General features: G+C 42.7%; 2 protein-coding genes across 5 annotated transcripts in view; one reads left to right on the top strand and one right to left on the bottom strand.

Moving 5' to 3' along the window:
- The window catches only part of Kiaa2012 (KIAA2012 ortholog), a 117,893-nt gene extending 112,672 nt beyond the window's left edge, over positions 1 to 5,221 (top strand). Inside the window, exons 20-23 of the mRNA XM_076550341.1 lie at positions 216 to 388; positions 1,078 to 1,297; positions 3,642 to 3,800; positions 3,997 to 5,221. Coding sequence (XP_076406456.1) covers positions 216 to 388; positions 1,078 to 1,297; positions 3,642 to 3,780 — 532 coding nt within the window. The 3' untranslated portion in view covers positions 3,781 to 3,800; positions 3,997 to 5,221. The remainder of the gene's footprint in view (positions 1 to 215; positions 389 to 1,077; positions 1,298 to 3,641; positions 3,801 to 3,996) is intronic.
- Positions 5,222 to 6,262: 1,041 nt separating this feature from the next.
- The window catches only part of Sumo1 (small ubiquitin like modifier 1), a 147,329-nt gene continuing 127,147 nt past the window's right edge, over positions 6,263 to 26,444 (bottom strand). For 2 of the 4 annotated variants that reach the window (XM_076550340.1, XM_006975031.4), the window contains 4 exons: positions 16,045 to 16,119; positions 10,720 to 10,797; positions 8,127 to 8,198; positions 6,263 to 7,109 (listed from right to left, as the gene is read on the bottom strand). In XM_076550340.1, coding sequence (XP_076406455.1) covers positions 7,041 to 7,109; positions 8,127 to 8,198; positions 10,720 to 10,797; positions 16,045 to 16,119 — 294 coding nt within the window. In that variant the 3' untranslated portion in view covers positions 6,263 to 7,040. Of the gene's footprint in view, positions 7,110 to 8,126; positions 8,199 to 10,719; positions 10,798 to 16,044; positions 16,120 to 18,099; positions 19,740 to 26,444 lie in introns of those variants that run through there. The other 2 variants (XM_042260310.2, XM_042260311.2) reach the window with 2 other exon arrangements.

Genomic DNA, 26,444 nt, shown 5'->3' with positions numbered 1-26,444 from the left:
GTGCACTTAAATCCTGGGCAACAGCACTGAGCTATATGCTGAAACTTCTAGGTTTCTTCCTCTAGACCCCTGTCAGTCTGTTACCTCTGCCCTTCGATCCCTGCTGTAGAAAAACCTGCTCCCTGGAGGGGCGCTTCCTGAAGTTTACAGAGCCTGTAGGCAGTTGGCTGGGGCTGTGTTTTCTGCCCTTCCTCTGACACCTTCTGTGCCCCCAGCCTGAGAAAGCAGAGACTGGAGGAAGAGCGGCAGCGGCAGGAGGAAGCGGAGAGGAAGCGGAGGCTCCAGCTGCAGGCGGCCCAGGAGAGAGCCCGGCAGCAGCAGGAGGAGCTCCGGAGGAAAATGCAAGAACTGCAGAGGAAAAAGCAGCAGGAGGAGTTGGAGAGGGCTGGTGAGAGAATCCCCGAGCTTTCTGTATCTCCGGTCTCCTGGACCAAAAACATTTTCAACCCGCCGCGGCCACTCTTTTATTCCTGTCCTAGGCCCGGGTGCACAGAGCCCTCCACATGTGTAAGCTAGTTGTTTTTGCCCCAGATGGTAATTATGTCTGACTCTAGAGGGTTGGTAAAAGGATGGGATATGAACGGAAGACTCTTGTGGAGTGATTGCAGGGTCGGACTTCTGGTTCGGTAACTGCCCCGGTCAGCATGGCTCAAGGGCTGCCCCCTGGCAGGCAGAGACAGTCGCAGAGGTCTGGAGAGCCTCAGGCCACACCTTCCTCCCGGTGTGGAGCAGATAATCTCCCCGCAGACCTTTCCGGACGAGGTGGAAAGCTCCGCAGACGATGCTGTGGTCCTTTCCCGGTCCGTACTCTTTAGACTAGTCAGTCTAGCCAAGTAGGACGTTTCTCCTGACCCTGGTCTGCCGCTCCCCCTCCGCTCCCCCAGCAGCACGCTACCCCACGAACTCAACCATGGGGAAAGTCTTCCCTAAGGCTTCTGAATCCCCACCCACAGGCGCTCGGCCAGAGGACTTGGGTTAGGAACCCCCCAGAGGCTCTCAAAGATTAAAAGGGTAGAGCGGCAATATAAACTGCTCGGGTGGTGTTCCCTGCTGAGCCCGCCTCCTTCTGTTCTGCAGAGGCCGAGAAGCAACGGCAGAAGGAACTGGAAATGCAGTTCGCAGAAGAACAGAAACGCCTGATGGCAATGGCCGAGGAAGAGCGGCTGGAGTACCAGAGGCAGAAGGAAGAAGCGGAAGAGAAGGCTAGGCGGGAGGCCGAGGCGCGGAGGCAAGAGGAAGAGGCGGCAGCGAGGCTGGCGCTGGAGGAAGCCGTGAAGCTTGCCCAGGAGCAAGCCAGGTACTTACTGGAGAGCTGGGCACCAGCTGGGGTCCGGGGTGTTCAGAGGCGTGCCCGCCTGGTGCCAGCGCTCACCTTGCACCGCCTTCAACAAGCAGTTCTCTCAGCCCTACCTACAGCAGGGCTAAATTCTGCTCCGACATCGCAGGATTCTGTCGTGGCTTATCACAGAACTTGTATTGAAGCTAGATGGGAATTTAAGAGATCGTTTATCTTGATCTTCTGGTTTACAGATAAGTGAATCCCATTTAAAAAAAAAAAAAAAAAAAAGTGAGCCGGGGGTGGGGGTGGCGCACGCTTTTAATCCCAGCACTCAGGAGGCAGAGCCAGGCGGATCTCTGTGAGTTCGAGGCCAGCCTGGGCTACAGAGTGAGATCCAGGAAAGGCTCCAAAACTACACAGAGAAACCCTGCCTCGAAAAACCGGGGGCGGGGGGGGGGTGAATCCCAGGGCTAGGGTGCAGCAGTTTGGTAGAATGTTCAAATTATGCCCTGAGTTCAACTCCTCAGTAAAAGAGGAGCAAGATCTCCATCGGGACCAATTGTGAGTTATGGCCAATACCAAGATACATTATGCAAATTGTAGACTCTAGGAATTCAGAAGTATAGAGAGATATTGAAAAAGACAATGTTTTTGGTTATTTTTTTAAAGATTTATTTATTCATATATTTTATATATATACCAGAATAAGGAATCTGATCCCATTACAGATGGTTGTAAGCCACCATGTGGTTGCTGGGAATTGAATTCAGGACCTCTGGAAGAGCAATCAATGCTCTTAAACGCTAAGCCATCTCTCCAGCCCCTTGGTTTGGTTTTTTGAGACTTTTTTTTTAGGTTTCTCTGTTTAACAGGCCTGGCTGTCCTGGAACTCACTCTGTAGACTAGGCTGGCCTCCAACTCAGAGATCTACCTACCTCTACTTCCCGAATGCTGAGACTAAACACATGCACCACCATGACTGGCCATGTTTTTGTTTTTTAACCTAGCTACAAATGCTATGCAGAACAACTTTAAAGATGTAACAGGAAGCGTAGTTTAGATTGGTGACCCAGCAGGACCTCTCATAAGGGATGTCATAAAGGGTGAGATTTTAAACATGAGAATGTGAACCTGTATTTCAGGAAACAACAGTGAACAGTGTGTGAGGGAAGAAATGAGACTGACATGTTGAATAAATAAAAGCTCAGCATTGCTGGATGAGGGTGAAAAATCGTGCTTTGGGTGAAGTCAGGGAGGTAGGACCAAGACCGCAAGGAACTACAAAGTAGGTTACCTAGGGCCAAGAGCATTTTTGATCCTTCACAACCATAAAAGCTGAAAGGTGAGCTGGGTGTGGTGGCCCAGGCCTAGAATCCAGCACTGGGAGGCAACAGCAGAAGGGGGGATCTTGGAAGGCTACTTGGAGAGCTGCAGTCAGATTGTCTTAAAACTGATGGCAGGGGTACAACCTGGAAAGTCAGGTTCCCGACATTAAACCTAAACACTCCCCCCCCCCCCCGGAGTTATAATGTTCCACAAATTAAATTGAGCCTATAATCCTCTTTAAGAGGTCCAGAAAGAGAAGGCACCAGAACTCTCAAGACTTCATTAACCTCGAGTTGTTCCCTCCCTGGACTCTGCTCAGCTGTTAGGGGAATCACAAAGTAGGTTATTAGGAAAGTCCTAATTCAGCCTCAACAGTCCAGACATCATGTGCCGTAGTAATAGTAAAGAGACAAAAGCACACTATTAGAAGCCCAACTTTCCAAGAGGAACTGACGGTCATCATCGAGGTACTAGAGCGATTATGTAAAACCAACACAAGTAGCTGAGACAGGAAACCAAAGAAGTAATGGGTAATCTCCCTCCTCCAAGGACTAGAACTCAGTGCCGACTGGCTTTACCTCATCTGTGACAGCTACTCTTGTACTTTCACTGTCCTGTTCCCTCAACTCTAGAGCAAGGGAATCCACTTTAATTCCAGCATTCAGGAAGCAGAGGCAAGCAGATCTGTGAGTTTCCAGGCCAACCCAGTCTAAATTTCAAGTTCCAGGACAGCCAGGGCTACACAGGGAAACCCTATCTAAAACAAAACAAAACAAAAACAACCAAATAAAGCAAGCAACAAGGAAAGCAATCCCTTCCAGCAACCCAAGTTTAAGACCTGGGATTTACCTCCTTCCTTCTTACTTTTCTGGTAGGAATCCCATGATGCCTCTCTTGTAAAGGCACTAAATGAAGAGTATGATCTCCACTAAAACCTGCAACCAATAGCCCAAATCTGGTCATCATACAACCCAAATCCAAAACTCTACTGAATGCTTAATCATTTTTGGGATTGGGGGTGGGGTTGTCTCCTTAGGCAAAAAGCTGCTTTGGAGAAACACCTTCATTTTCAACAAGAACTCTTAAAGGAAGCCAGTGGTCTGCAGTGGACACAGAGCATCTCCAGACCGTGGGTCTACTCATACTTCCGGTTCCTACGAATCCCCAAGCCGTAAGGCTAGAAGAAAGCAAGACAGTAAGTTAAGAAATGGTGACAGAAGTATACTTCTATAACAAAGCTCCAGCCTGAGCTCACTTAGCTCCACTTTACCTGACTTACCTCAACCCATACCTCCCACTTCCTTTACCCTGGAACCTATTCCCAGCATTCCCGCACACTCCACACACCCAGTTAACTTTTCACTTACTTAAATCCTGTTGTGTTTTTTTAGGACCACCTTAAGTTCAAGAGCCTTGATGCCTAAACTACAATCCACAGTTCCAGTTGGAGACACTAACACTAGTCTCCAACATAGGATGCCCTATGTACTTCAATGTGTTCAAGAGTTGATGGTGAATGGAAATTCTGTCATGCAGTAACTCTGGATTAGCTAAGAAGAGCTAATCATATATTAAGAAGTCCTTCTAGAAGACCAAACCACAATTTCATCCTTGGAATCTAAAACAAACATCTTAGAAGGCATGTTTGGAATCACTTAATACAGGTTTACTTGAGCAAAATAAGCTCTTTCAGGAGGAAATTCTCCCAATCCTCAAAGGACAGATCTAGAGCAGCATGTTTGAGTGAGCATGTAGCTGTTAAAGCTAGAACATTCGTCCCCCATACTAGCCACAGTCAAATGCTCAATGGCCACAGGTAGTTCCTGGAGGCTGTATCAGCAAAGAAATAGAACTATCACCTCAGAATTTCACTATTTTTGACTCTTGAGAACGAACAAATCTTGAGGTTTTATTCCCAACTCTGCCTTGAAACTACTCATAAAACTCTAAGATTGGTATCAGAAGTCTTAAGTCATTCAATGACTCCTTTAATGTCTATAAATAAATGTGCCTTTTAACAAAACATCACAAGCAGTGGTGGCAGCTGTCTTTAATCCCAGCACTAGCACAGGAGAGCCACAGAGGCAAGTGGATCCCTGAGTTCAAGGCCAGCCTGGTCTACAGAGCTAGTTCCATGCCAGCCAGGGCTATACAACCCCCATCATCTCACTGAGAGGGGTTGGCACATATCTTTAATCCCAGCACTGGTGAGGCAGAGGCAGGTGGATCTCTGTGAGTTTCAGACCAGCTTGTTACACATAGAAACCCTGTGTGTAATGCTGAATGCTGGCACTTATCTCATTTTATCCTTTTTATTCAGTCCTGGACCCACAGAATGGCAGTACCCCCACCTAGGGTAGGAATTCCCACTTCAAAACTTTCTGGACACACACCCAAAGGTCTTTCCAGAGTGACTTTAAACCCAGGCAAATTGACAATGACGTTTTAATCATCACACTGTCCACAAGTAAAGAACAGTATTTAGAGGTGACTCCCCACTAACACTCACAAGGATTTTGCTTTGTACAGGGATTACATTTCTCCAGTCTAGAAATTTAGCTAATTTTTCTATTCTATACTGCAGGAATTGAGTAACTCCTTGTTTCATGTAAAACAGAAATAAAATGGCCAAACACTATGGTTACGATCATAGTAAATTTAAATGTCACTGTTTTTCCGATGCTGGTCAACCCTACTTGCAAATTCAACAGTACTTAACTAATCAACATACACTCATGAATAAAGATGCAAGGAAACCATTACTGCTCATTTTTTTCTCCCTTTTGCAAATGTAGGCTGCTGCACTCCAGACAGAGTGGCTACTAAATACTGCTTGGGGTCTTTCCAAACATCTATTGAACTTTTACTTCCAAGTGTCTGTGTGAACAACACTACTATAGCAGTTGAGCATCTTTTAGGCCAACAGTGGAGTGCAGTTACTTTAGAAGACCTTCCCCCAAACCCCTAAAACAAAAACTACTTCTATAATTACGCTCCACCACTAAAAGTTGAATCTTCATTTAGAGATTCAAAAATTAAGATGAATTACATATTCATGAATTTTGAACAGTTCAAATAACCAATCAAATATGTTATTTGATCTTGACAAATGCTGCAACTCAAAGATTTTCTACAACTGAACCTAATTTCCAGTTACTATTTAAGGAACGTAACAATTTAAGGAACCGCCAGGGAACAGTCTAAAAGCTCCAATTTGTACAATACAAATAATTTTAAAGTTAGGGTCAAATATAAGTTTCAGGCAATCTACTTTTTAAGCAAGTTACCTGAGAAAGGTAATAAGCTGTTAACACTTTATAAAATGCACCTGAGATAGGTTTATTTGCTAAAGTAGCCAGACGGCACTGTATTTAGAACAACATGAAACTGGATGTGTACATATATATAATTCTGTGATTCATTGGGATTTAAAGAGGAAAAAACAACAGTAATGGTATCATGCGCACCCTCTAAGAATAGCACAATCTAAAAAGACATTAAAAAGGCCTAACTAAACGCTTGATTCAGAAGGCAGCCCAGTAACTCCCACTGCTTCAAAGTCATTAAGGTCATTACTGTACAGTACTAAAGAAATACACTCAAGCAAGAAAATCCTATCTGGGGCATTTCTCCCTACAAAACTAAAATAAAAGGAGCTTTAGTACGGTTTTTACAAATATTGTTTATTTTAATGAAGCTGGTACAGACGATGTCCCTTGAAAACCCATGTCCCAGGCCACAAAGTACAAACAGAATCAAAAGGAGCAGTGTCTGTTGCATACACTCTGCATGAGGAACTTTATCACTAACTGCTGATGAAAATGACAGCTTTCCCGGGCTCTTCAGATGCCTGTTCGACTCTTAGGATGCTTGCTTTCTCTCCAGTGAAGCCATCTTTGGAGTGAGTTGTTCCTCTCACTGTATCTGTTATCTTGACTACAAACGTGATATTCTTCTTTTGGTCCAGACCCTCAGATTTTAAAAGTAGCTTCAAGCCGAGGAAAGGTCATTTTCCCACAGTTCAGTTCTCTGAAAGACTTCCATCTCCCACTGAAAATCACAGTCCAGGAGTGAAGCAACTGCATGCTAGAACTTCAGGGCCAATTGGAGGTCACAGAAAAGCTCCCACTGGTCGTTCTTTTTATCGTCACAAACCTGAAAATGCACAGTCCTGAAAAGAGTGGCCTCTCTGTGCACACATGAATTCTTTTAAAATAAGAAGGGCAATATTAAGGGAGCTGAGGTCTGATCACCAAAAATCAGCACAACAAAAACAACCAATAATGAATATTGAACACTAGAATTCAGATTACCAGATGTTCTAAAGAGATGGAGTGCCAGTATTCAATTTTCATTTTGAACACCACATTACAAAAGAACTATTTTCAAAAATAAAAAAGGATTGAGGGAAAAGGAAAAAAATAAAAAGAATTATCTAAACCCTCGAATGACCCCCCGTTTGTTCCTGATAAACTTCAATCACATCTTCTTCCTCCATTCCAAGCTGAAAGAAAAGAGAAATATGTTAACACTAAACTATAAAAGCAACATTTTTACATTGGCTGCAATTACATGGTCACTATTTTAAAGTACAAGAAGATACAAGGATCATCTGTAATTAATAACCCTCTAAGGCTTGGAAATGGAAGGAAGAGGGTAAGGAGTTCAAGGCCATCAGTAAGTTCCAAGCCAGCCTGGGCTATGAGATTGAGTTTGAAGCAAGCCTGCTCTACATAGTGAATTCCAGGACAGCCAGAGCTATGTAGAGAGACCCTGTCTCAAAACAAAAACAAGGCCAGGCAGTGGTGGCGCACACCAGGCGGATCTGTCAGTTCCCAGGCCAGCCTGGTTTACAGAGCGAGATCCAGCCAGGACAGGCACCAAAGCTACACAGCAAATATCTCCCTGTCCCCACGCCTGCCTTGAAAAAAAAAAAAAAAAAAAAAAAAAGATTTGTTTTCAGCTGGGTGGTGGTAGCCCACACCTTTAATCCCAGCACTCAGGAGGGGGAGGCAGAGGCCGGAGGATCTCTGTGAGTTTGAGGCTACCCTGGTGTACAGATCAAGTTCCAGGACAGCTAAGGCTATTACACAGAGAAATCCTGTCTCAAAAAACCAAACCAAAGATATATCCCTTGGAACTGGAGTTACAAATGATACATTATGTGGTGCTGGGAACTGAAACCAGGTCCTCTGTATGAACAAGTATTCTTAACCTCTGAGACCCAAGGAAAAAAATTTTTTTTGTCCCCAGGTTGTTGCAATAGGCTTTGGACCTACAACCCATGGTAGAGAAATGACTCCCACATATGCATCATGACCCTTATGAACATGTGAACATACACGCAATAAATATAAATTCTAAAAACTGTTCCTTTTTTCCTTTTATTTTGGCGCCAGGGATCAAATTCTGGGACACTTGCATACTAAGTACATGCTCCATCTCTGAGCTATAATCCTAACCCTTTCAATCCAAAATCTTACTTATTTCAAGTTTGACTCAGAAAAGAAATCATACTTACTTCTTTTGGAGTATGATTATCAGCAATTCTCTGACCTTCAAAGAGAAACCTGAGTGAATTCATTGGAACTCCCTTAAAAAAGAAAGAGAAAGTGTGTGTAAATATCTTAGGTATAAATAACTATGATATACCAAAAACAAACAAACAAACATAAAATGGCTTAACAAGCTACAAAGGTCATAAACTTTGACCACCAATTCAACCCTAATTACCATATAACGAGAACTAATTATTTGTTAGGAAGGCTATCCTACCAAGTGCTTTATATGCAGTCACAATGCTCTTTGCATAGACTCAATAAGGTATTACCACCTCATCTTCATGTTACAACTAGGGAACTTACGGCCTATAGATAAAAGAAGCTAGCTAAGAATTTTAGCCCAAAACGATTGATAAGCCTACCCTCCCAACCACTGCTACATTCACCTCCCCCTTAAGTCTGAGCTAGCGTAAGGGAAAACAAGGAACTGCCTTTACTAGCTTCTAACTATATAAGCAAAACTGGTTTTAAACATCAAATCCCAAGAATTTGGTAATGCAAATGGTAGCTAGCTAAGGCACAGTAATATATATAACAGAACAGATCTAAATGCCACAAAACATGTTTGTATTTTCTAACCATTTCAACATGATAGCTAAAGCGGAGATGATTCACTTAGAGGAAAATAACTTCACTAGAAGTGCGAATCAAAAACCACCTATTTAGCCGGGCAGTGGTGGCACACGCCTTTAATCCCAGCACTCAGGAGGAAGAGCCAGGCGGATCTCTGAGTTTGAGGCCAGCCTCGACTACCAAGTGAGATCCAGGAGAGGCACAAAGCTACACAGAGAAACCCTGTCTCAAAAACAAAAAACAAAACAAAAAAAAAGAATCACCTATTTAAGGACTAGAGAAATGGCTGCTCTTCCAGAGGACTCAGTTTCAATTCCCAGCATCCACTTGGCAGCTAACTGTAATTCCATTCCTGGGGGATCCAATGCCCTCTCTAGTATCTGAGGGCACTGCATGTATATAGTACACAGACACACATGAGGCAAAACACCATACACGAACAAATAGAATTTAACTTTTAAAAAAAGCCCAAACAACTATTGAACTTAAACACTTATATCTGTGGGTGTTTGAACACTGTCCCTGAAAAAAAAAATTACAAAGAAATTAAAACATACTAGGTGCCGGGTGGTGGTGGCACATGCCTTTAATCCCAGCACTTGAGACGCAGAGGCTGGCGGGTCTCTGTGAGTTCGAGGTCAGCCTGGTCTATAGACTGAGTTCCAGATCAGCCAAGGCTGTGTGGGGGAGGAAAAAAAAAATACTAGGAGGCAGAGGTAGAAGGATCTCTGAGTTCCAGGAGAGCCTGATCTACATAGTGAGTTACAGGTCAGCAAAGGCTGTGTAAGAGACCCTGACTCAAAACAAACAAAAAATTCAACCTTGGTTATCTCTGATGTTTTGTTTTTAGCTTTATGAGATAGTTTCATACAGCTCAGGCTGGTCTCAAATTTCTTATGATAACCTTGAACTCTTAACCTCTTCCTACATACATCACCTCATCAGTGTTAGGATTACAGGTGCACCTCATGCACAGCATAAAGTACATTCTTACATTCGTTTTTATTATATGTATGTGTGTATGTGTGTATTTGAGGCAGGGTCTCACTATGTAGGCCTGGCTATCCTGGAACATTTTTAGCTGAAGATTTTATTTATTCATGAACTTTCCCCCAAATTTTTATTATTTGTGAGTATAAGATGTTATGTGTTAATGTAGACAACTACACACACACACACACACACATTTTAAATTTTGTGTTCATTGGTGTTTTGCCTGCATGTATATCTATGTGAGGGTGTCAGAAGCCCTGAAACTGGAGTTATAGACAGGTATGAGCTGCCATGCAGGTTTTGGGAATTGAATCCAGGTCCTCTAGAACCCCCGAGCATCTCTCCAGCCCTCATACACATTTTTTTTTAAAGGAGATAATTCCTTGAAATATGCTTGAAAATATGGTACGTACTTAGCAGCAGTCTATATTGTGTGTAAAGGAAAATATTTCTAAGTATTTTTTTATGTATGTGGATGTTTTGCCTGCCTCCACGTCTGTGCACCACGTGTGCAGTGCTCACAGGAGGACATCAGGCCCACAGTACTGCAGCTGCAGACGGCTGTGAGGCACCAAGTGGGCACTGAGACTCCAACCCAAGTCCTTTGGAGGAGCAGTCAGTGCTCTTAACTGCTGAGTCATGTTCCTAGCCCCAAGAAAATATATTAATTATAGATTTAAATTTGATATAAGGCCTAAAACTCATGGTTAGAAACACAGGGAAATTTCACAATAATCACAAAAAAGACTTGCTTTTATTGTTATATACAGATACAAACCATCAAGGCAAAAATATTCAGTCGAGCAGTCAGTAAAAGTGAGTTACTTTTCTCTATCTTATTAATTAAACTTTGAAATGGTGTAACGAGGAAAAGGACAGTGTATGGTTAATGACAGATAACATTCTAATGGTGAGACAGACGTCTCCTAACCACCTTCAGCCAGCAGCTCCGGCCCAGCACTGTCGGAGCGGAGTCCCAGTACTCACCTGTCTCTGACAGTATGACTCTTTGAGTTTCTTGAGATGTGTTGTCATTTTCACTTTGAAATGTATCTCACTGCTATCCTAAGGAGATAAAGGGAAACATTATTCCTTCTTTGTCTAGACTACTTAGTGAACTTCAACCAAATTACTTAACTGCGCCTTGTCAGTTACAGTTTTCCACCAAAATATTTTTAGCATTCCTAGTTTCATTAAAAAATCTAATCAAGCCGGGCGGTGGTGGCGCACGCCTTTAATCCCAGCACTCGGGAGGCAGAGCCAGGTGGATCTCTGTGAGTTCGAGGCCAGCCTGGGCTACCAAGTGAGTCCCAGGAAAGGCGCAAAGCTACACAGAGAAACCCTGTCTCAAAAAACCAAAAAAAAAAAAAAAAAAAAAAAAAAAAATCTAATCAAATTCCAAGTTACTTTTTAGCAACCTATTATAAAAAATTAGTAAAAGAAATATACTTTAAATGTTGAAATTATTAATATGAATTTGTATGTCAAAGAATACATTCCTTCATTATAGAATATCCATCAAAATAAATACTGAAAAATAAAATGAACTAAAAATAAATAAATAAAATGAACTGCCACAAATTCTCACAAGCTATAAAACATACTATCCCATTCATACCAACTAAAAAGTGTCCCTGAAGGGGGTCAAGCCTAGGAGAAAAATATAAACCAGGCTGGATTCAAACTCACAAAGATTCGGCTGGCTCTGCCTCGCAAGCGCTGGGATTAAAGACATGCATTGCCACCACTGCCCGGCAAAAAATATAAACTTTAAAATAACATAGAAAACTCATAGAAGCCAGTTTCTCTAACATGAATAAAAACTTCAGTAAGGAGCTGGGGGGGGGGGGGGGGTGACGCACGCCTTTAATCCCAGCACTCGGGAGGCAGAGCCAGGATCTCTGTGAGTTTCAGGCCAGCCTGGTCTACAGAGAGAGATCCAGGACAGGCACCAAAACTGCACAGAGAAACCCTGTCTGGGGGGGAGGGGACGACGACAGGACACGACAACTTCAGTCAAGTCAAAGTGAGGGTTTGGGGCTAAGCATGTCACCCAGTGGTGCACTTGCCCGGCATACATATGGCCTTTGGATTCAATCCCTGGTGTGCCTCCTATTGAAATAATTTGTTTAACTACAGATACTTTTCTTCCACCCAGATTGTCAAGCAAATAATCAGAAAAAAAAAAATACTAGCATTTGCACTATCATAAAATTTCAAATCCAACCCTTATGAATACACATCATAGTCACAAGATACTTAATATATCTGTGATTATAATTTCATAAAAAGATTAAAATATCTACAGCATACCTAATACAATATAATTCCTAGCCAGATACGGTGGTTCATGTCTATAATACCAGCATTTAGGAGGACAAGACCAACCTAAAGGGCTGGAGTTAGGAGCAGTTAGGAGCACTTATAAATAATAAACTTTTTTAAATAAATAATAAAATTTAAAAAGACCAACCTAGATTATACTGTGAGTTCCAGGATAGCCTGGGCTATACGATGGCTATACAATGAGATTCTATTTTTTTTTTTTTTTAAAAAGAAAGCCAGGCAGTGGTGGCACACGCCTTTAATCCTAGCACTCGGTGGGAGGCAGAGGAAGGTGGATCACTGAGTTTGAGGCCAACCTGCTCTACAAAGTGAGCAGCTTGGGCTGTTCCAGGACAGCCAGGGCTGTTACAAAGGAAAGCCTTACCTTGGAAAACAACAAACAAACAAACCACATTACTTCCAGATGAATTAATGAACTATCATTAAGATGTTTTCTCTTTATACTTACTTATGTTTTGCCATGCTGAAGACTAAACCCAGGACCTTGCAAATACTAGCCAAGCACTCTAACATGAGCTACTTGCCCTTTCTCTTTAAAGACAAGGTCTCCCTCTATAATCTCAACTGGCCTCAAGCTCTCCATCCTCTTGCCTCAGCTTTCAGAGTGCTAGGATTTCAGGTATACTGTATTCTCTTCTTTATAAAAAGTATTCTTCCCTAATTTTGCAGTTAGGAAATCTGTACTGTAAAGTAAATTTTCACTGGGAAACACACACACACACACACACACACACACACACACACACACACACACACACACACACACCGAGCTCCTACGTAATAAAACTTAACCACATACAGTAAGACACAAACAAAAATTGCAACACATTGGTGAAAATAGTCACCACTTAGAAGTAAAAAACCTCTAAACCAGCCCGGTACAGCCGTCCATGGCTATAATCTCTGCACTCAGGAAGTTGAAGCAGAGGATTGGTGTAAATTTGGGGCCAACCTGGGTTATATAAGAGGTTCCAGGCAAGCCTGAATGAAATACAAACAAAAAGAACCTTGCAAACTAATAATTTTTTTTTTTTCCAAGACAAGGTTTCTCTGTGTAGTCCTGGCTGTGCTGAACTCACTCCATAAACCAGGCTGGCCTTGAACTCACAGAGTCACCTGCCTCTGCCTCCCCCTCCCAAGTGCTGGAATTAAATGCACCCCCCCCCACACACACACACATAATTCCCCTTTCCATGTTAAAATGTTTGTTGCTGTCCTTATTCAGACCTTTTTTAGGTAGCCATGTTCAGATTTCATGGATGTAGTTTCCCTAATATATCTAGAAGATGCAACATGATCTCAATCTCACAGCAGACATCCTGTTCCTCTGCCTCTTCCAGCCTCTTTTCTTTATATTAAGATAGGGTCTAAGTCCCAAGACTGATACTGATTTCACCCAGGCACGGTTTGAAACTGAGAGCCTTCTAACTTAACCTTAAGTAGCTGAAATTACAGATTATGAGGCTCAGTAAAGATGGTCTTTTTTTTTTTTTTTTAAAGATTTATTTATTTATTATATATACAGCATGTATGACTGCAGGCCAGAAGAGGGCATCAGATCTTGTTACAGATGGTTGTGAGCCACCATGTGGTTGCTGGGAATTAAACTCAGGACCTCTGGAAGAGCAGTCAGTGCTCTTAACCTCTGAGCCATCTCTCCAGCCCCAAAGATGGTCTTTTTAACTAATGGCCTAGGAAATACTCATACAAAAATAACTTGATAATAAAAGATGTAAACCTAAGAGCTAAACTATTAAATACTTAGAAGAAATCACAGATGTTAAGTCTTTGCAACCCTGGATTAGACACAGTTTCTTTTCTTTTTCTTTTTTTTTTGGGGGGGGGGTGGTGTTAGGGTTTTTTGTTTGTTTTTGTTTTTTTTTTTTGGTTTGTTTTTGTTTTTTTCAAGATAGGGTTTCTATGTAGCCTTTGCTTGTCACTTTGTAGCCCAGGCTGGCCTCAAACTCACAAACTTTGCCTGCCTCTGCCTCCCCACTGCTGGGATTAAAGCGCACCACCACTGCCCAGGTAGACTACAGTTTCTTAATTAGAAGCAAAAGAAATACACAAAACGGGCTATGGCAGCACATGCCCTTGATCCTAGCACTCAGGAGAAGGATCTCTGGGAGTCTGAGACCATTCTGGTCTACAGAGCTAGTTCTAGGGCAGCACAGAGAAACCCTGTCTCAAAGAAACAAAATATGCTGTAAAGTAACCAAAAAAAGTGAAGACATAACCCAAAACTAAGAGGAAGTTTTTTGCTAACCATGTATTTAGTAAAAAGTTTACTACCCAACATATTTTTAAAAATTACAACTTAAAAGTAAAAATCCAGCTTTTAAAATAGGTCACAGCTCTAAACAGACATCTAAACATACTCAGACGCTCCCCTGGTGGTTGGCTCATCATTAACTTGACTCAACTTGGAATCACCCAGAAGACACAAGAGAAGTCTAACTAAGGAAGGAAGACCTACCCTGAAGTGGGGGTGGCACCTCCCTGGTGGGCCAGGGTTCTAGACTGAGTAAAAAGGGAGAAAAGAGAAAGCCAGCTGTACTGTGACTCTGCTTCCCGGCTGGCACCACACACAAGTCACTCCTGCCGCCATGTGTGCTCTCTCATGACAGATTTCCTCATTCATTCCCAACTGCAGGCCAAGGAAAGGGCCAGGCGATGACAGACGCCTTTAATCCCAGCACTCAGGAAGCAGAGGCAGGCACATCTCTGAGAGGTCAAGGTCAGCCTGGTCTACCAGTGAGTTCCACACCAGCCAGGGCTGTACAGTGAGTGCTTATCTCAAAATGATGGTGGCGATGGTGTCAGTGGCTGGAGAGACAGCTCAGTGGCTAAGAGCACTGGCTTCTCTTCAGAGAATCTGGGTTTGACTTCCCAGCACCCACACAGCAGCTCACACTGTAACTCCAGTTCCACGCAGGCAGTGCAAACATATGCAGCCAAACGTCCACACACATAAAATTTAAAAAATAAACTAATTTTAAAACAAAGAAGGGTAGAGGGTAAAGAAAGGTTCAGAGGGTAAGATAGCACAAGCCTGAGGATCCAAGTTCAGATCCCAATATGAACACTAAAAAAATAAAGGCCAGGCTGAACTCCAGTGCTATAGGAAAGAGTCAGGAGGAGCCCTGAAACTATCTGGTCACCAGCCAGCTCCAGGAACAATGAGAACTCCTATCTCAGGGGAGTAAGATGAAGAGTAACAGAGCAGACACTAACATCCTTCTCTGCCTTCCACTATATGAGCATAAACAACTGAGTGTGATGACTGCATGCACACATACCACACTCAAAGCAGTAATGAAAAGAGTAAGAAGACTGCTGGGGATATATATGGGTCAGTGGTCGAGCACTGACCTGGTCATGTGCCGGGCCCTAGGTTCAGTCCCCACCACCATTACACACCTACATAGACACGGAATAAGCAGAACCCCCCCCCCCCAAATCTGTCACAGTGGCACTGTTCTCACACTTGGAAGAATGTGGAAAACTATCCTATTTTGATGGCAAGAGTGTACCATTTCACTAATTCTGATCTAATAAATAAATAAACAACAACATGCCAGGTGTGGTGGCACGTTTCAATTCCAGCACTTGAAGAAGCAGGAGCATCTCAAGTCTGAGGCCTCGTCTACGTAGCAAGTTCAAAACCAAGCAGGTCTCTTTTACCCCCACAGACACATGTACAATAAGGGAAAATGCAATTTTTAAATAACGTGTCTTACCTAATATTTTTCCTATGTTTTTATACACCCAAAGAATGTTAAATGAGCCGAGCGCACGCCTTTAATCCCAGCACTCGGGAGGCAGAGGCAGGCAGATCTCTGTGAGTTCGAGGTCAGCCTGGGCTACAGAACAAGTTCGAGGAAAGGCACAAAGCTACACAGAGAAACCCTGTCTCGAAAAACAAAACAAAACAAAACGTTAAATGAGAAAAATAGTGAAACTCACCTGTCCAATAACTTTGAGTTTAATGTATTCTCCTTCCTTCTTATCCCCTAAGTCCTCAGTTGAAGGTTTTGCCTCCTGAAAGAAATTTCCAGATTAAGAATTCCTAAGTACTCTGTTCTTATGAGCACCCATTACTTTCCCCAGGTAACAGACTCTGCACCTGAGATTACAGAGACCATTTATTTCCTCCACACGCAATTACTCTTCAAACTTCCCGCCACCGTTCACTAAAGATCAACAGGTTTTCTCAATCATCATATCCCACAGTAAGAAGTTCACACTTAGCCCTGTACTCCCCCCCACCCCACATAAGGACTTAGGACAACCTATGAGAAAGCACGCTTCTAACACTCAGCAGGTGATAACGGAAACTCGTGCACTAACTCCGAGAGTGTGTTCTCACAGCCTGTCCTGAGGCAATCTGCTATGCCGAGATAAGTAACTACAGCACAAGCTAAGGCTATTTAGACAGGACAATCAAACAGGAAAGTCCTGGTCTAAATACTGAGTCACAATGAATCAGTTTCATATCGTCTGAAGCACTTCCACCCAAGGCTAAAAGATAATAAGCCTGATGAAAGCGGAGACAACAAAAAGGGGCGGAGCAGACTGGACGGGAATCGAGGAGGAGAGCAAACTCGGGGTTGGGGATTTAGCTCAGTGGTAGAGCGCTGGCATAGCAAGCACAAGGCCCTGGGTTCGGTCCTCAGCTGGGGACGGGGACGGGGACGACGACGACGAGACACACACACACACACACACACACACACACACACACACACACACACAAAGATTTAAAAAAAAAAAAAGATTTACAAACTCATTTAAATAAAGGAGTACTGCACAGCAAGTGAAATTAACAGACTAAATTGGATGAGAACATCTCAGCACAAAGCACCTCTGTTAAGTCATCCTTAGTCAAACAGTGTCCTGGAAAATGCCACCAACAGTGGGTAAAAGTAGCCCCCCCCCCACTTTAGTTCAACCATCACACTTAATATTCTTGCCCCGGGCGGTGGTGGCACACGCCTTTAATCACAGCACTCGGAGGCAGAGGCAGGCAGATCTCTGTGAGTTCGAGGCCAGCCTGGTCTACAGAGCAAGTTCCAGGACAGGCACCAAAACTACACAGAGAAATCCTGTCTCGAAAAAAAAAAAAAAAAATACAATATTCTTGCTATTTGTACTAATTCAAACAGCTACTCCAGCCAGGTAGCGAATCTGTGAGTTTGCGGCTAGCTTGGCTTAGAGTTCAGGGATACACAGTGAGACCCTGTCTCAAAAGAAGTTAATCCACCCTTCACTAAGAATCAGCACACTGAGCCAGGTGTGATGGCACACATCTTTAATCCCAGCACTCAGGAGGTAGAAGCAGGCAAATTCTGTGAGAGGCCAGCCTGGGCTACAGAATAAGTTCCAGGATAGTCACACTGTTACACAGAGAAACCCAGTGGGGGGGGGGGGATTAACAAACTGATTTTTATAAGTAAAGCAGAGAAACTATCTATACAGTACATGCCAGTACAGTTAAAACTACAAAATTCTTTGACATTCAGAAATGAACAGAACACAATTCCAACAGCAAAGGAAATTATTCAAGAACTGACAAATGGTATTGCATGAAATTAAAGTTTCTGCACAGCAAAAGAAAACAATCAATAGAATAAAAAGAGCCTATAGAGTGGGAGAAGCCTTTTTCAACTCCATATCCAAAAGGGGATCACTATCTACAATCTATAAAAAGAAAAACTCCAAAAATTAAATATAACAACAAAAACCCACCCAATTAGTCAATGGGTCGTGTTTTCTCTCAAAGACTGAAATTCAAGTTTTTATGCCTAAAGGGACTCTGAGAAGGGTGGAAGAGATGGATCTAAGGTGGGGAATAACGAGAGGGTGACAGTGTGTGTATTATGAAAGCAGGAGGAAAAGGACCCGATAGGAATAGAGGGGAGACAAAGAGCAGTGGGTCTGGGCAGGGGCAAATGCACAGATCTGTGTGTATAAAATAACACTCACATGTTATTACGTGTGGGGAGGGAAAGTAAGCATTACCAAGGTCAGTGCAGAGTCTGGGGTGCTTAGATGACAGAAGAGGCAGTAGGGACAGGGTGCCTGGTTCTCATCTGCTTTCAATGCTGGTCGACTGAGTATCATGGCAGCAGGCAACATTAACGTCTTTAGTCACAGTATTTCACCTGGAAACTAGAAGACTATCTTCAAACACTGTCTTGCCATATTCCTATGAATTTATAGTCATAGAACAGAGTTGCTTCTTCCTGCAAGTATCTAGAAAGCAAAAATCTTATTCCGTGGTGAAGGGCAATAAAAGGAAACCAAACCCTGAGACCTTTAAGGGGAGGAGAGGAGTGAGAAGTTTTGTTTAGGTTAGCACAAAAGAAGATATTCCAGCATTCTCTACGTTAGGATAGCTATAGAAGATACTCAGAAACAAAAAGAATCCCCCACCTCTCTCTACTCAGTCACCCACAGAACTCTCCTGAGCACAGCTTTCCTGGATTCTAGAATACTCAAAAAGAATCCCCTCACCTCTCTCTACTCAATCACCCACAGAACTCTGCTAAAGCACAGCTTTCCTGGGTCCTACAATACTCAAAAAGAATCCCCCACCTCTCTCTACTCAATCACCCACAGAACTCTCCTGAGCACAGCTTTCCTGGATCCTCTAATACTCAAAAAGCATAAATGGCTTCCACTCCCTTCAGGTCTAAAAACAAACTCCACAACATTTCAATCCATCCATCACTAACCCCATTCTCATTTTTCCCTCTCCATTCCTTTTAGTAACCCAAGAAATCTGTTCTCTATTTGCTAATGTCTGTCATCTTTTCCTACTGCTGTGACAAACACCACAAACAAGGCAAATAATAAAAGCAAGCATTCAACTGAGTTTACAGTTCCGTAAGATTAGAGTCCAGGATGGTGGAGCAAAGGTCAGGTGGAAGACCAGCATCTCAAACCACACGCAGGAGACAGAGTGTGCACTGGGAATGCCTGGGCTTTTGAAACCTCAAATCCACCCCGTGACACAACTTCAACAGGGCCAGACCTCCTAATCCTCCCCAACAGTCACCAACTGGAGACCAACTATTACAAAAATGAGCCTATGGGGGCCATTCTCATTCTCTACCTACAGATCAACTCAAGTCCACTCCTGCAATGGCGCCCCAGAGCCACAGCACTCTCCCAACCACTACCTTCCGCTACTGCTTCCACGTACAGTCCCTACACATCCTACACTGGCCTCCTTGACCCGACTCCCTACTGCTGTCCTCACTGTTCCATATCGTCACAACTTCCACAAGTCAGTATTTGCTACGGGCACTGTACTCTACTAGCTGTTATCTGGGGTATGCATCACATTCCACTCAACACTGCCCTCACCAGCGAGTTTCAACTGGACTCCTTACTGCTAAATCTAAAGGGCACTCACATTTCTGCATCTGTGGCTTCCAACACTCCATCTTCCATCTCAGCTGTTTCTTTCAACTCTGGCCTTCAGTCCTGGCTTTCTCCCTTGCCTCCTGGGTGATTACCTCTTAGATAGCATGCTGATTAGTTTTTGTCATCTTGTCACAAACTAGAGTGCTTAGCGAAGAGGAACCTCAATGGAAGAACTGTCCCCATCAGAACGGCCTGTGGACAAGATTGTAGGGCATTTTCTTGATTCAGGAGATCCCACATCCTTGGGCAGGTAGTCCTGGATCGTACAAGAAAGCAGGCTGAGGGTTGGGGATTTAGCTCAGTGGTAGAGCTGGGTTCGGTCCTCATCTCCAAAAAAAGAAGAAAGCAGGCTGAGGAAGCCATGGAAAGGAAGCCGGTGAGCAGCACTCCATTTCTCCAAGACCTCGGCTTCCCAGCTCCTGCCTTCAGGTTCCTGCTTCAGTTCCTGCCTGGCTTCCCTCAATACTGAACTGTGTGTGACTTGGAAATTTAAGGAGGGTCTCTGGTTTGGTCAGTGTTTTGTAACAGTAACAGAAAGAAAAATGAGAGACACAAATACTAACATCACCCTCTCCAACCTGACAATTTCAGAGTTCACACACTTTTATCCAAGGGCCTGAATATCTACACTTGATGTCCCTTGGTCATATTAATTCCTTTTTCTGAAAATCAAAATCAAAAACAAATTACAGGGCTGAGATCATAGTTCAGGGGCAAAATACATGTTTGGTGTGCAGAAAGTTCTGAGTTCAACAGTACTAAAGCCAGCAATCAAACAAACAAAAGCCTCTCCCTGGATTCCCAATTACAACAGTTACATACACTCATCTGAGCACAACCAACACTGAGACTATCTTTGGGTTCTCTTTCTAAGTGTCCTACTTAATGTTCTTCATTGTGACAACTCTTAGTGGCTCTGAAGCCCACCTCATTCTCTACAATCGCTGAACCACTGTGGGATGGGCATCTCTACACTTGTGCAACGGCCTTAGCGCAGTCATGTACCTTCTCATGGACTCTTTTTTTCTTTCTTTAAATTTTTTTTGCAATAAGGTCTCACTATATATCTCTGGGTGTCCTGGAACCCACTATGTAGACCAGGCTGGCCTCAAACTCAAGAGCTCTTACCTGTCTCTATCTCCAAGTATTAAGATCACTATGCCTACTGACTGTTTTTTTTTTCTACTGATAGTCTAGAAAATAGAAAGATAGACAAGAGAAAAAAAAAAACAAACAGAATCTGTCTACAATAATCTTGTGTCTTGCATGCTCTCTTTCCTTCTGTCCTGTATTAAAATTAAAAAAAAAAAAAAAAAGGCAGCCAATACAGAATACAGCACACTAGTTACACAACAATGAAGGCATTCAGTTTAAGTCTGGGACAGTAGGTCATCAAAGAAAGGACAGTTCCAGGGAGCAGACTGACGTGGATGGCAAGAATATACAGCCCACAGAGAAGAAAGTCATGACAAATTTTCAGGGCTAAATCACTGAGAGACTGAACCCTCCTAACTGGAAAGGTAAAGGAATTTACTGGGAACTAAGTACTGTAACTCTGCTGTCCAAGGAATAGCATGGAGACAGGCGGCTGGTTCCGAGAAGTGACTTAAACTGGAAGATATGGAAAACACAAGATTTTGCATTTATTTATTTATTATTTATTTATTTATTTTTGGTTTTGATCTACAGAGTGAGATCCAGGACAGGCACCAAAACTACATGAGAAACCCTGTCTCGGAAAAAAAAAAAGAGAGAGAGAGAGCGAAAGCAAGCACACTAGGGAGAAATGAAAAATAAAAGAGAAAAGCAGAACACAATATTGTGGCTATTATTAAAAGAAATAAAAAGTCCTTCACAGGAAATTTGCTCTGAGATTGTGGACTGTCTCTCCTAGAAATGTCAGAAGCTACACACCCATTAAGAATCATCAATAGGGCTGCTACTGTGGATGGGGGAGGGGGAGCTCAAAGGAACTAAGAACTACTAAGGAACGTCAAGAGGAAAACAGTCTTCCCCAGTAAAGAGCACACCAACTGGATAGTCAATTCCAAGTGGTCAGCCCTGAAAACATACATACAAGTAACAGTGTACAGACTGCAGGTTGTAATTTATGTAATTAGGAATGCACACAATTAAAGAAAAAGAGGCCATACATTTGAAAGAGCAAGAGGTGCTATCAGCAAGGCTTGGAGGAAGGAAAGGGAAAATGATGTAATTAATTAAAAACAAATTTAAAAGCCCTATTTAACATGAATGCCTGAGAATGGCTTCAACAGTAACATGGAATGGGGCAGGATGCTGTAGATTTAAAAAATAAGATCGGAACATATTAAGTGTACTGTAAGCCGGCGGTGGTGGCGCATGCCTTTAATCCCAGCACTCGGGAGGCGGAGCCAGGCGGATCTCTGTTAGTTCAAGGCCAGCCTGGGCTACCAAGTGAGCTCCCGGAAAGGCACAAAGCTACGCAGAGAAACCCTGTCTCGAAGAAAAAAAAAAAAAAAAAAAGTGCACTGTATACATATTTACGTTTTCCATAATAAACATTTTTCAAAAGCTAGACAGTGGTGGCCCAAGCCTTTAATCCCAGCACTTGGAAGGTAAAGGCAGGTGGATTTCCTAAGAGGCCAGCCTGGTCAACAGAGTGAGTGCCAGGACAGGTGAGGCTACCCAGAGAAACCCTGTCTCAAAACAAAACAAAACAGAACCATTATTTCCTCATTTGTAAATGGCTCTATAACATGAGACATGAAATAATATAAACTTTACTTTCTACATTTTCTCCTACCCAGTACACCAAAGCAATCTGTGTCTACACTTGTTTCATGAGGAAAACTAGCAACATACTTACTTATTCAACCTAAGATCTATCAGACAGTCTGTTATTCAATCCAAAAGCAATCCTGGAAAAAAATTACTAGAATTAAGTATCATTTGGATTATGTTTAAAGCAGGTGTATACTAAATGGGTCCTCACAGATGTAATCTCAACACTGAGGAGGCTGACAGAGGAAGATTGCCACAGGTTTGAGCCAGCACGGGCTACAATGTAAGAACCTGACTCAAGACAAAAAAGGCCTACATGACAACTTTAATATACTTCAAAAGGCAGACCACTCTATCCAAATGTCTTGTAGTAAAAACAGACTGAAATGTAATGTAGCAATAACATTCAGTGATATACACACAGGAGGCTAGAGAGACAGCTTAGCAGTTAAGCGAGTCTGGGTTTATGCACAGTACCAGAGTTCAATTCTCTAACAACTAATTGTAACTCCAGCTCCAGGGACTCTGGCCTCCTTAGGCATCCAAACACATGGGGACAAATAAATAAAAATATAAAACAAAAAACAAAGAACTACTGTGTGTGGGCTAGGAGGATCAGTAAATAAAGCATTTGCTGCCAAGCCTGACATCCTAAGATCAATTCCTGAAAACCACAGTGGAAACAGAGAACCAACTCCACAAAGCTGTCCTCTAAGCTCTTAGTGAGCTCATGGCATGTGTGCATGAACACACATGAACACGAACACACACACACACCACCACCACCACCACCACCAAAAATAAATACATGTAATAAAAAGTTTGAACTACTGTGTTGTTTTTCTTGTTGTTGTTTTTGCTTTTTCCTTTCTGGGGGATTGAGACAAGTTCTCAGTGGGATTATAGATTGTGGCAACATTCAGCTTGTCTGTGTATTTTAAAATACAGTACAGTACTACGCAGGGTGTGGTGGCAGAGTTTGCAAAGGCAGGAGGATCAATTCGCGTTCAAAGCCATCCTGGTCTGTCTCAGTAAAATAAAACAACTACATGAGCTCTTGATCTGGTGTAGTCTTCCATCTGTACATTTCCATGAACCTTTAAATAACTGGCCCTAGATAAGGCAAGAGAACATAACCCCACCCTTCCTCCTTCCTTCCTGTCTTCCTTCAGATCCTTATGAACTGCAAGAAGGTAACTAAATGCAAAGAGAAGAGTCAAGGAAAGGAAGAGGAGGAAATCACAGCGTAGCTTTACAGATACATTGCAGGAATATCCAAATTTTGTTTTGTTTTTTGAGACAAGGTTTCTTTGTGTAAGCTTGGCCATTCCGGAACTCACTCTATAGACGAGGCCAGACTTTCTCTGTCTTCCAAGCGTTGGGATTAAAGGCATGTACCACCACCACCCGGCTGAAGTTATTCTTAATGTGTTCTTCTTTTCTAGCCAGAACATCTAATTTTTGTTTGCTTGTTTTTGTTTTTCGAGACAGGGTTTCTCTGTATAGCTCTGAATGACCTGTCGCTTTGTAGGCCAGCCTGGCCTCAAACTCACAGAGATCTGCCTGCCTCTGCCTCCAGAGTACTGGAACTAAATAAAGGCATGTACCACCACTGCCCAGCTAGAGTATCGAAATTTTGAACTACAAAACTAAGGTGATCAATAACGGTATCTGTGTGACCTTGCATACAATCTCTGTTAAAAATTGAAAGATCACCATTATCTATAAAAATATTCACAATTTCAGGGAATTTCAGAAGGGAATGCTGAAGATGTTTTAATAGACTATTATCTACAACAATCCCAATGTATGGTTAGAGAGACGGCTCAATGGTTAACAGCACTAGCTGTTCTTCCAGAAGACCCAGGTTCAGCTCCCAGCACTCACATGTGGGCTCACAATCATCCTTAACTCTTTAGTTTCAGATTTGATGCTATCATGACCTCCAGAGGCACCAGGTACGTACACGGTGCACATACATACATACATACAAACAGAATACTCAAACACGTAAAATGAAATCTTTTTTTTTTTTGTTGTTTTTTGTTTTTTTTTCGAGACAGGGTTTCTCTATGTAGTTTTGCGCCTTTCCTGGAACTCACTTGGTAGCCCAGGCTGGCCTCAAACTCACAGAGATCCGCCTGCCTCTGCCTCCCAAGTGCTGGGATTAAAGGCATGCGCCACCACCGCCCAGCAAAATGAAATCTTTTTTTAAAAAAACACATTAGAAAGCTACTCATGTAAGGATTATTACATCTAAGTGTTATAACAGAGCTAACCTAACTACTATGGAGTATCACAATTACTTGAAAAATGTTTTACTTTCCGAGTGTGCTGGTGTACACCTTTAATCCCAGGAGCCAGGACTACATAGAGATCCTGTCTCAAAACAAACAAAAACCATAGTTTTACAGTTTTGAAATTTCAACTGCTCAATTGTGAATACTCTAATCATAACTATATTATTTCAATATACTATAAAATAGTTGTTATAGTCTAATTGAAGTGCTTCATTATAATCGGTTTGTAATATCTACTAACACCACCTCACTCAGTCAGAAAGATGACAGACTATACAGCACTCCTCTCCTAGGGCATGGAATGCCTAAGGTATCCACCACTAACTAGATGCTAAAGTTAACTGCTATAGTTTAATATGTTCTATGATATGAATGGTATACAAAACTAAACATTTTAATACACATCCATTTTCTTATTGTCCTGCAAATTCACGCTGTTGCCAAGATCAGCAGATTAGTAACAAGAACCTATAGAGGACACTGCAAAAACAAATGCTATCACAGCAGCAGGAATACAAGTCATGTGGTAGACTAAAGAGAACTCCGAGTTCTTTCTTTCTTTCTTTTTTTTTTTTGTTTGTTTTGTTTTTTCAAGACAGGGTTTCTCTACGTAGCTTTGCGCCTTTCCTGGAGCTCACTTGGTAGCCCAGGCTGGCCTCGAACTCACAGAGATCCGCCCGGCTCTGCCTCCCGAGTGCTGGGATTAAAGGCGTGCGCCACCACCGCCCGACTCCGAGTTCTTTCTTACTCCTACTGGGAAATGAGATCCATCTTTCCCATGAATCTGGGCTGACCTTAGGGATTTGACTGACTGATATAATACATGACCCACTTCCAAAGTCAGGTGATAGAAGTTTATTTCCAACTGGGTTGATTTTGTTTTCTTTTTGTTATAATGAAAAACAGGCAGGGCGGTGGTGGCCCATGCCTTTAAACCCAGCACTCGGGAGGCAGAGCCAGGCAGATCTCTGTGAGTTTGAGGTCAGCCTGGTCTATACAGTGAGTTCCAGGACAAGCTCCAAAGCTACACAGAAAAAACCGAAGGGAGAGGGGGAGGGAGGGAGGGAGGAAATGAAAAACAGTTTTAACTAGATTCTAAGAAAGGAAGAAGGGAAAATACTGGTTCAAATTACTCTTATCCCTTTGAGATTATCCTTCTAGTTTTGATGAAATGTGAAATTAGACTAAGCAAACTTCTATTAATGGTTATAGGATGATCCTCATCTTTTGGGATAATCATGTACCAATGATGAGACCTATAGTACTTTCTCAAACAAATAGTTGTCCACAAACATACTAGACGGTAATAAGATTGCAAGAAAGTATTTCAGCTGGGCAATGGTGTTCAACACCTTTAATCCCGGCACTCAGGAGGCAGTGGCAGGATCTCGAGTTCGAGGCCAGCCTGATTTATAGAGCAAGTCCCACGACAACTAGGGCTACACAGAGAAACCCTGCCTTGGAAAACATACGTTTTCTTTCAAGTCAAAATTCCTATAAGTAGCACTATTTCATACTGTTGCCTATTGCATTAATGCGCAGCTCAATTAAAAAGATTTGTTTTGCAGGTATAGTGGTGCCTTTCATCCCAGCACGCGGGAGACAGAAGCAGGAGGATCTCCATGAGTTCCAGGCCAGCCTGGTCTACATACTGAGTTCCAGGCCAGCCAAGGCTACACAGTAAGACCCTATCTCAAAAACAGAAAAAGAAGAAAAAGAAAAAAGACTTGCTTCCATTTTCATGTCATGTTTCTAAAAAACTTCATTGAATACCCATGAATAATAAGTCACACACCGACTAGCCAGGTATGGCAGCTTAACTCTAATCCTAGCCACTCTGCAAGGCTGAGTGGAGGAGGAGGATTCCAAGTT

This window comes from Peromyscus maniculatus, chromosome 13 (assembly GCF_049852395.1).
Source record: "Peromyscus maniculatus bairdii isolate BWxNUB_F1_BW_parent chromosome 13, HU_Pman_BW_mat_3.1, whole genome shotgun sequence".
Lineage (NCBI taxonomy): Eukaryota > Metazoa > Chordata > Mammalia > Rodentia > Cricetidae > Peromyscus > Peromyscus maniculatus.
This window is presented reverse-complemented; position numbering and strand designations above follow the sequence as displayed.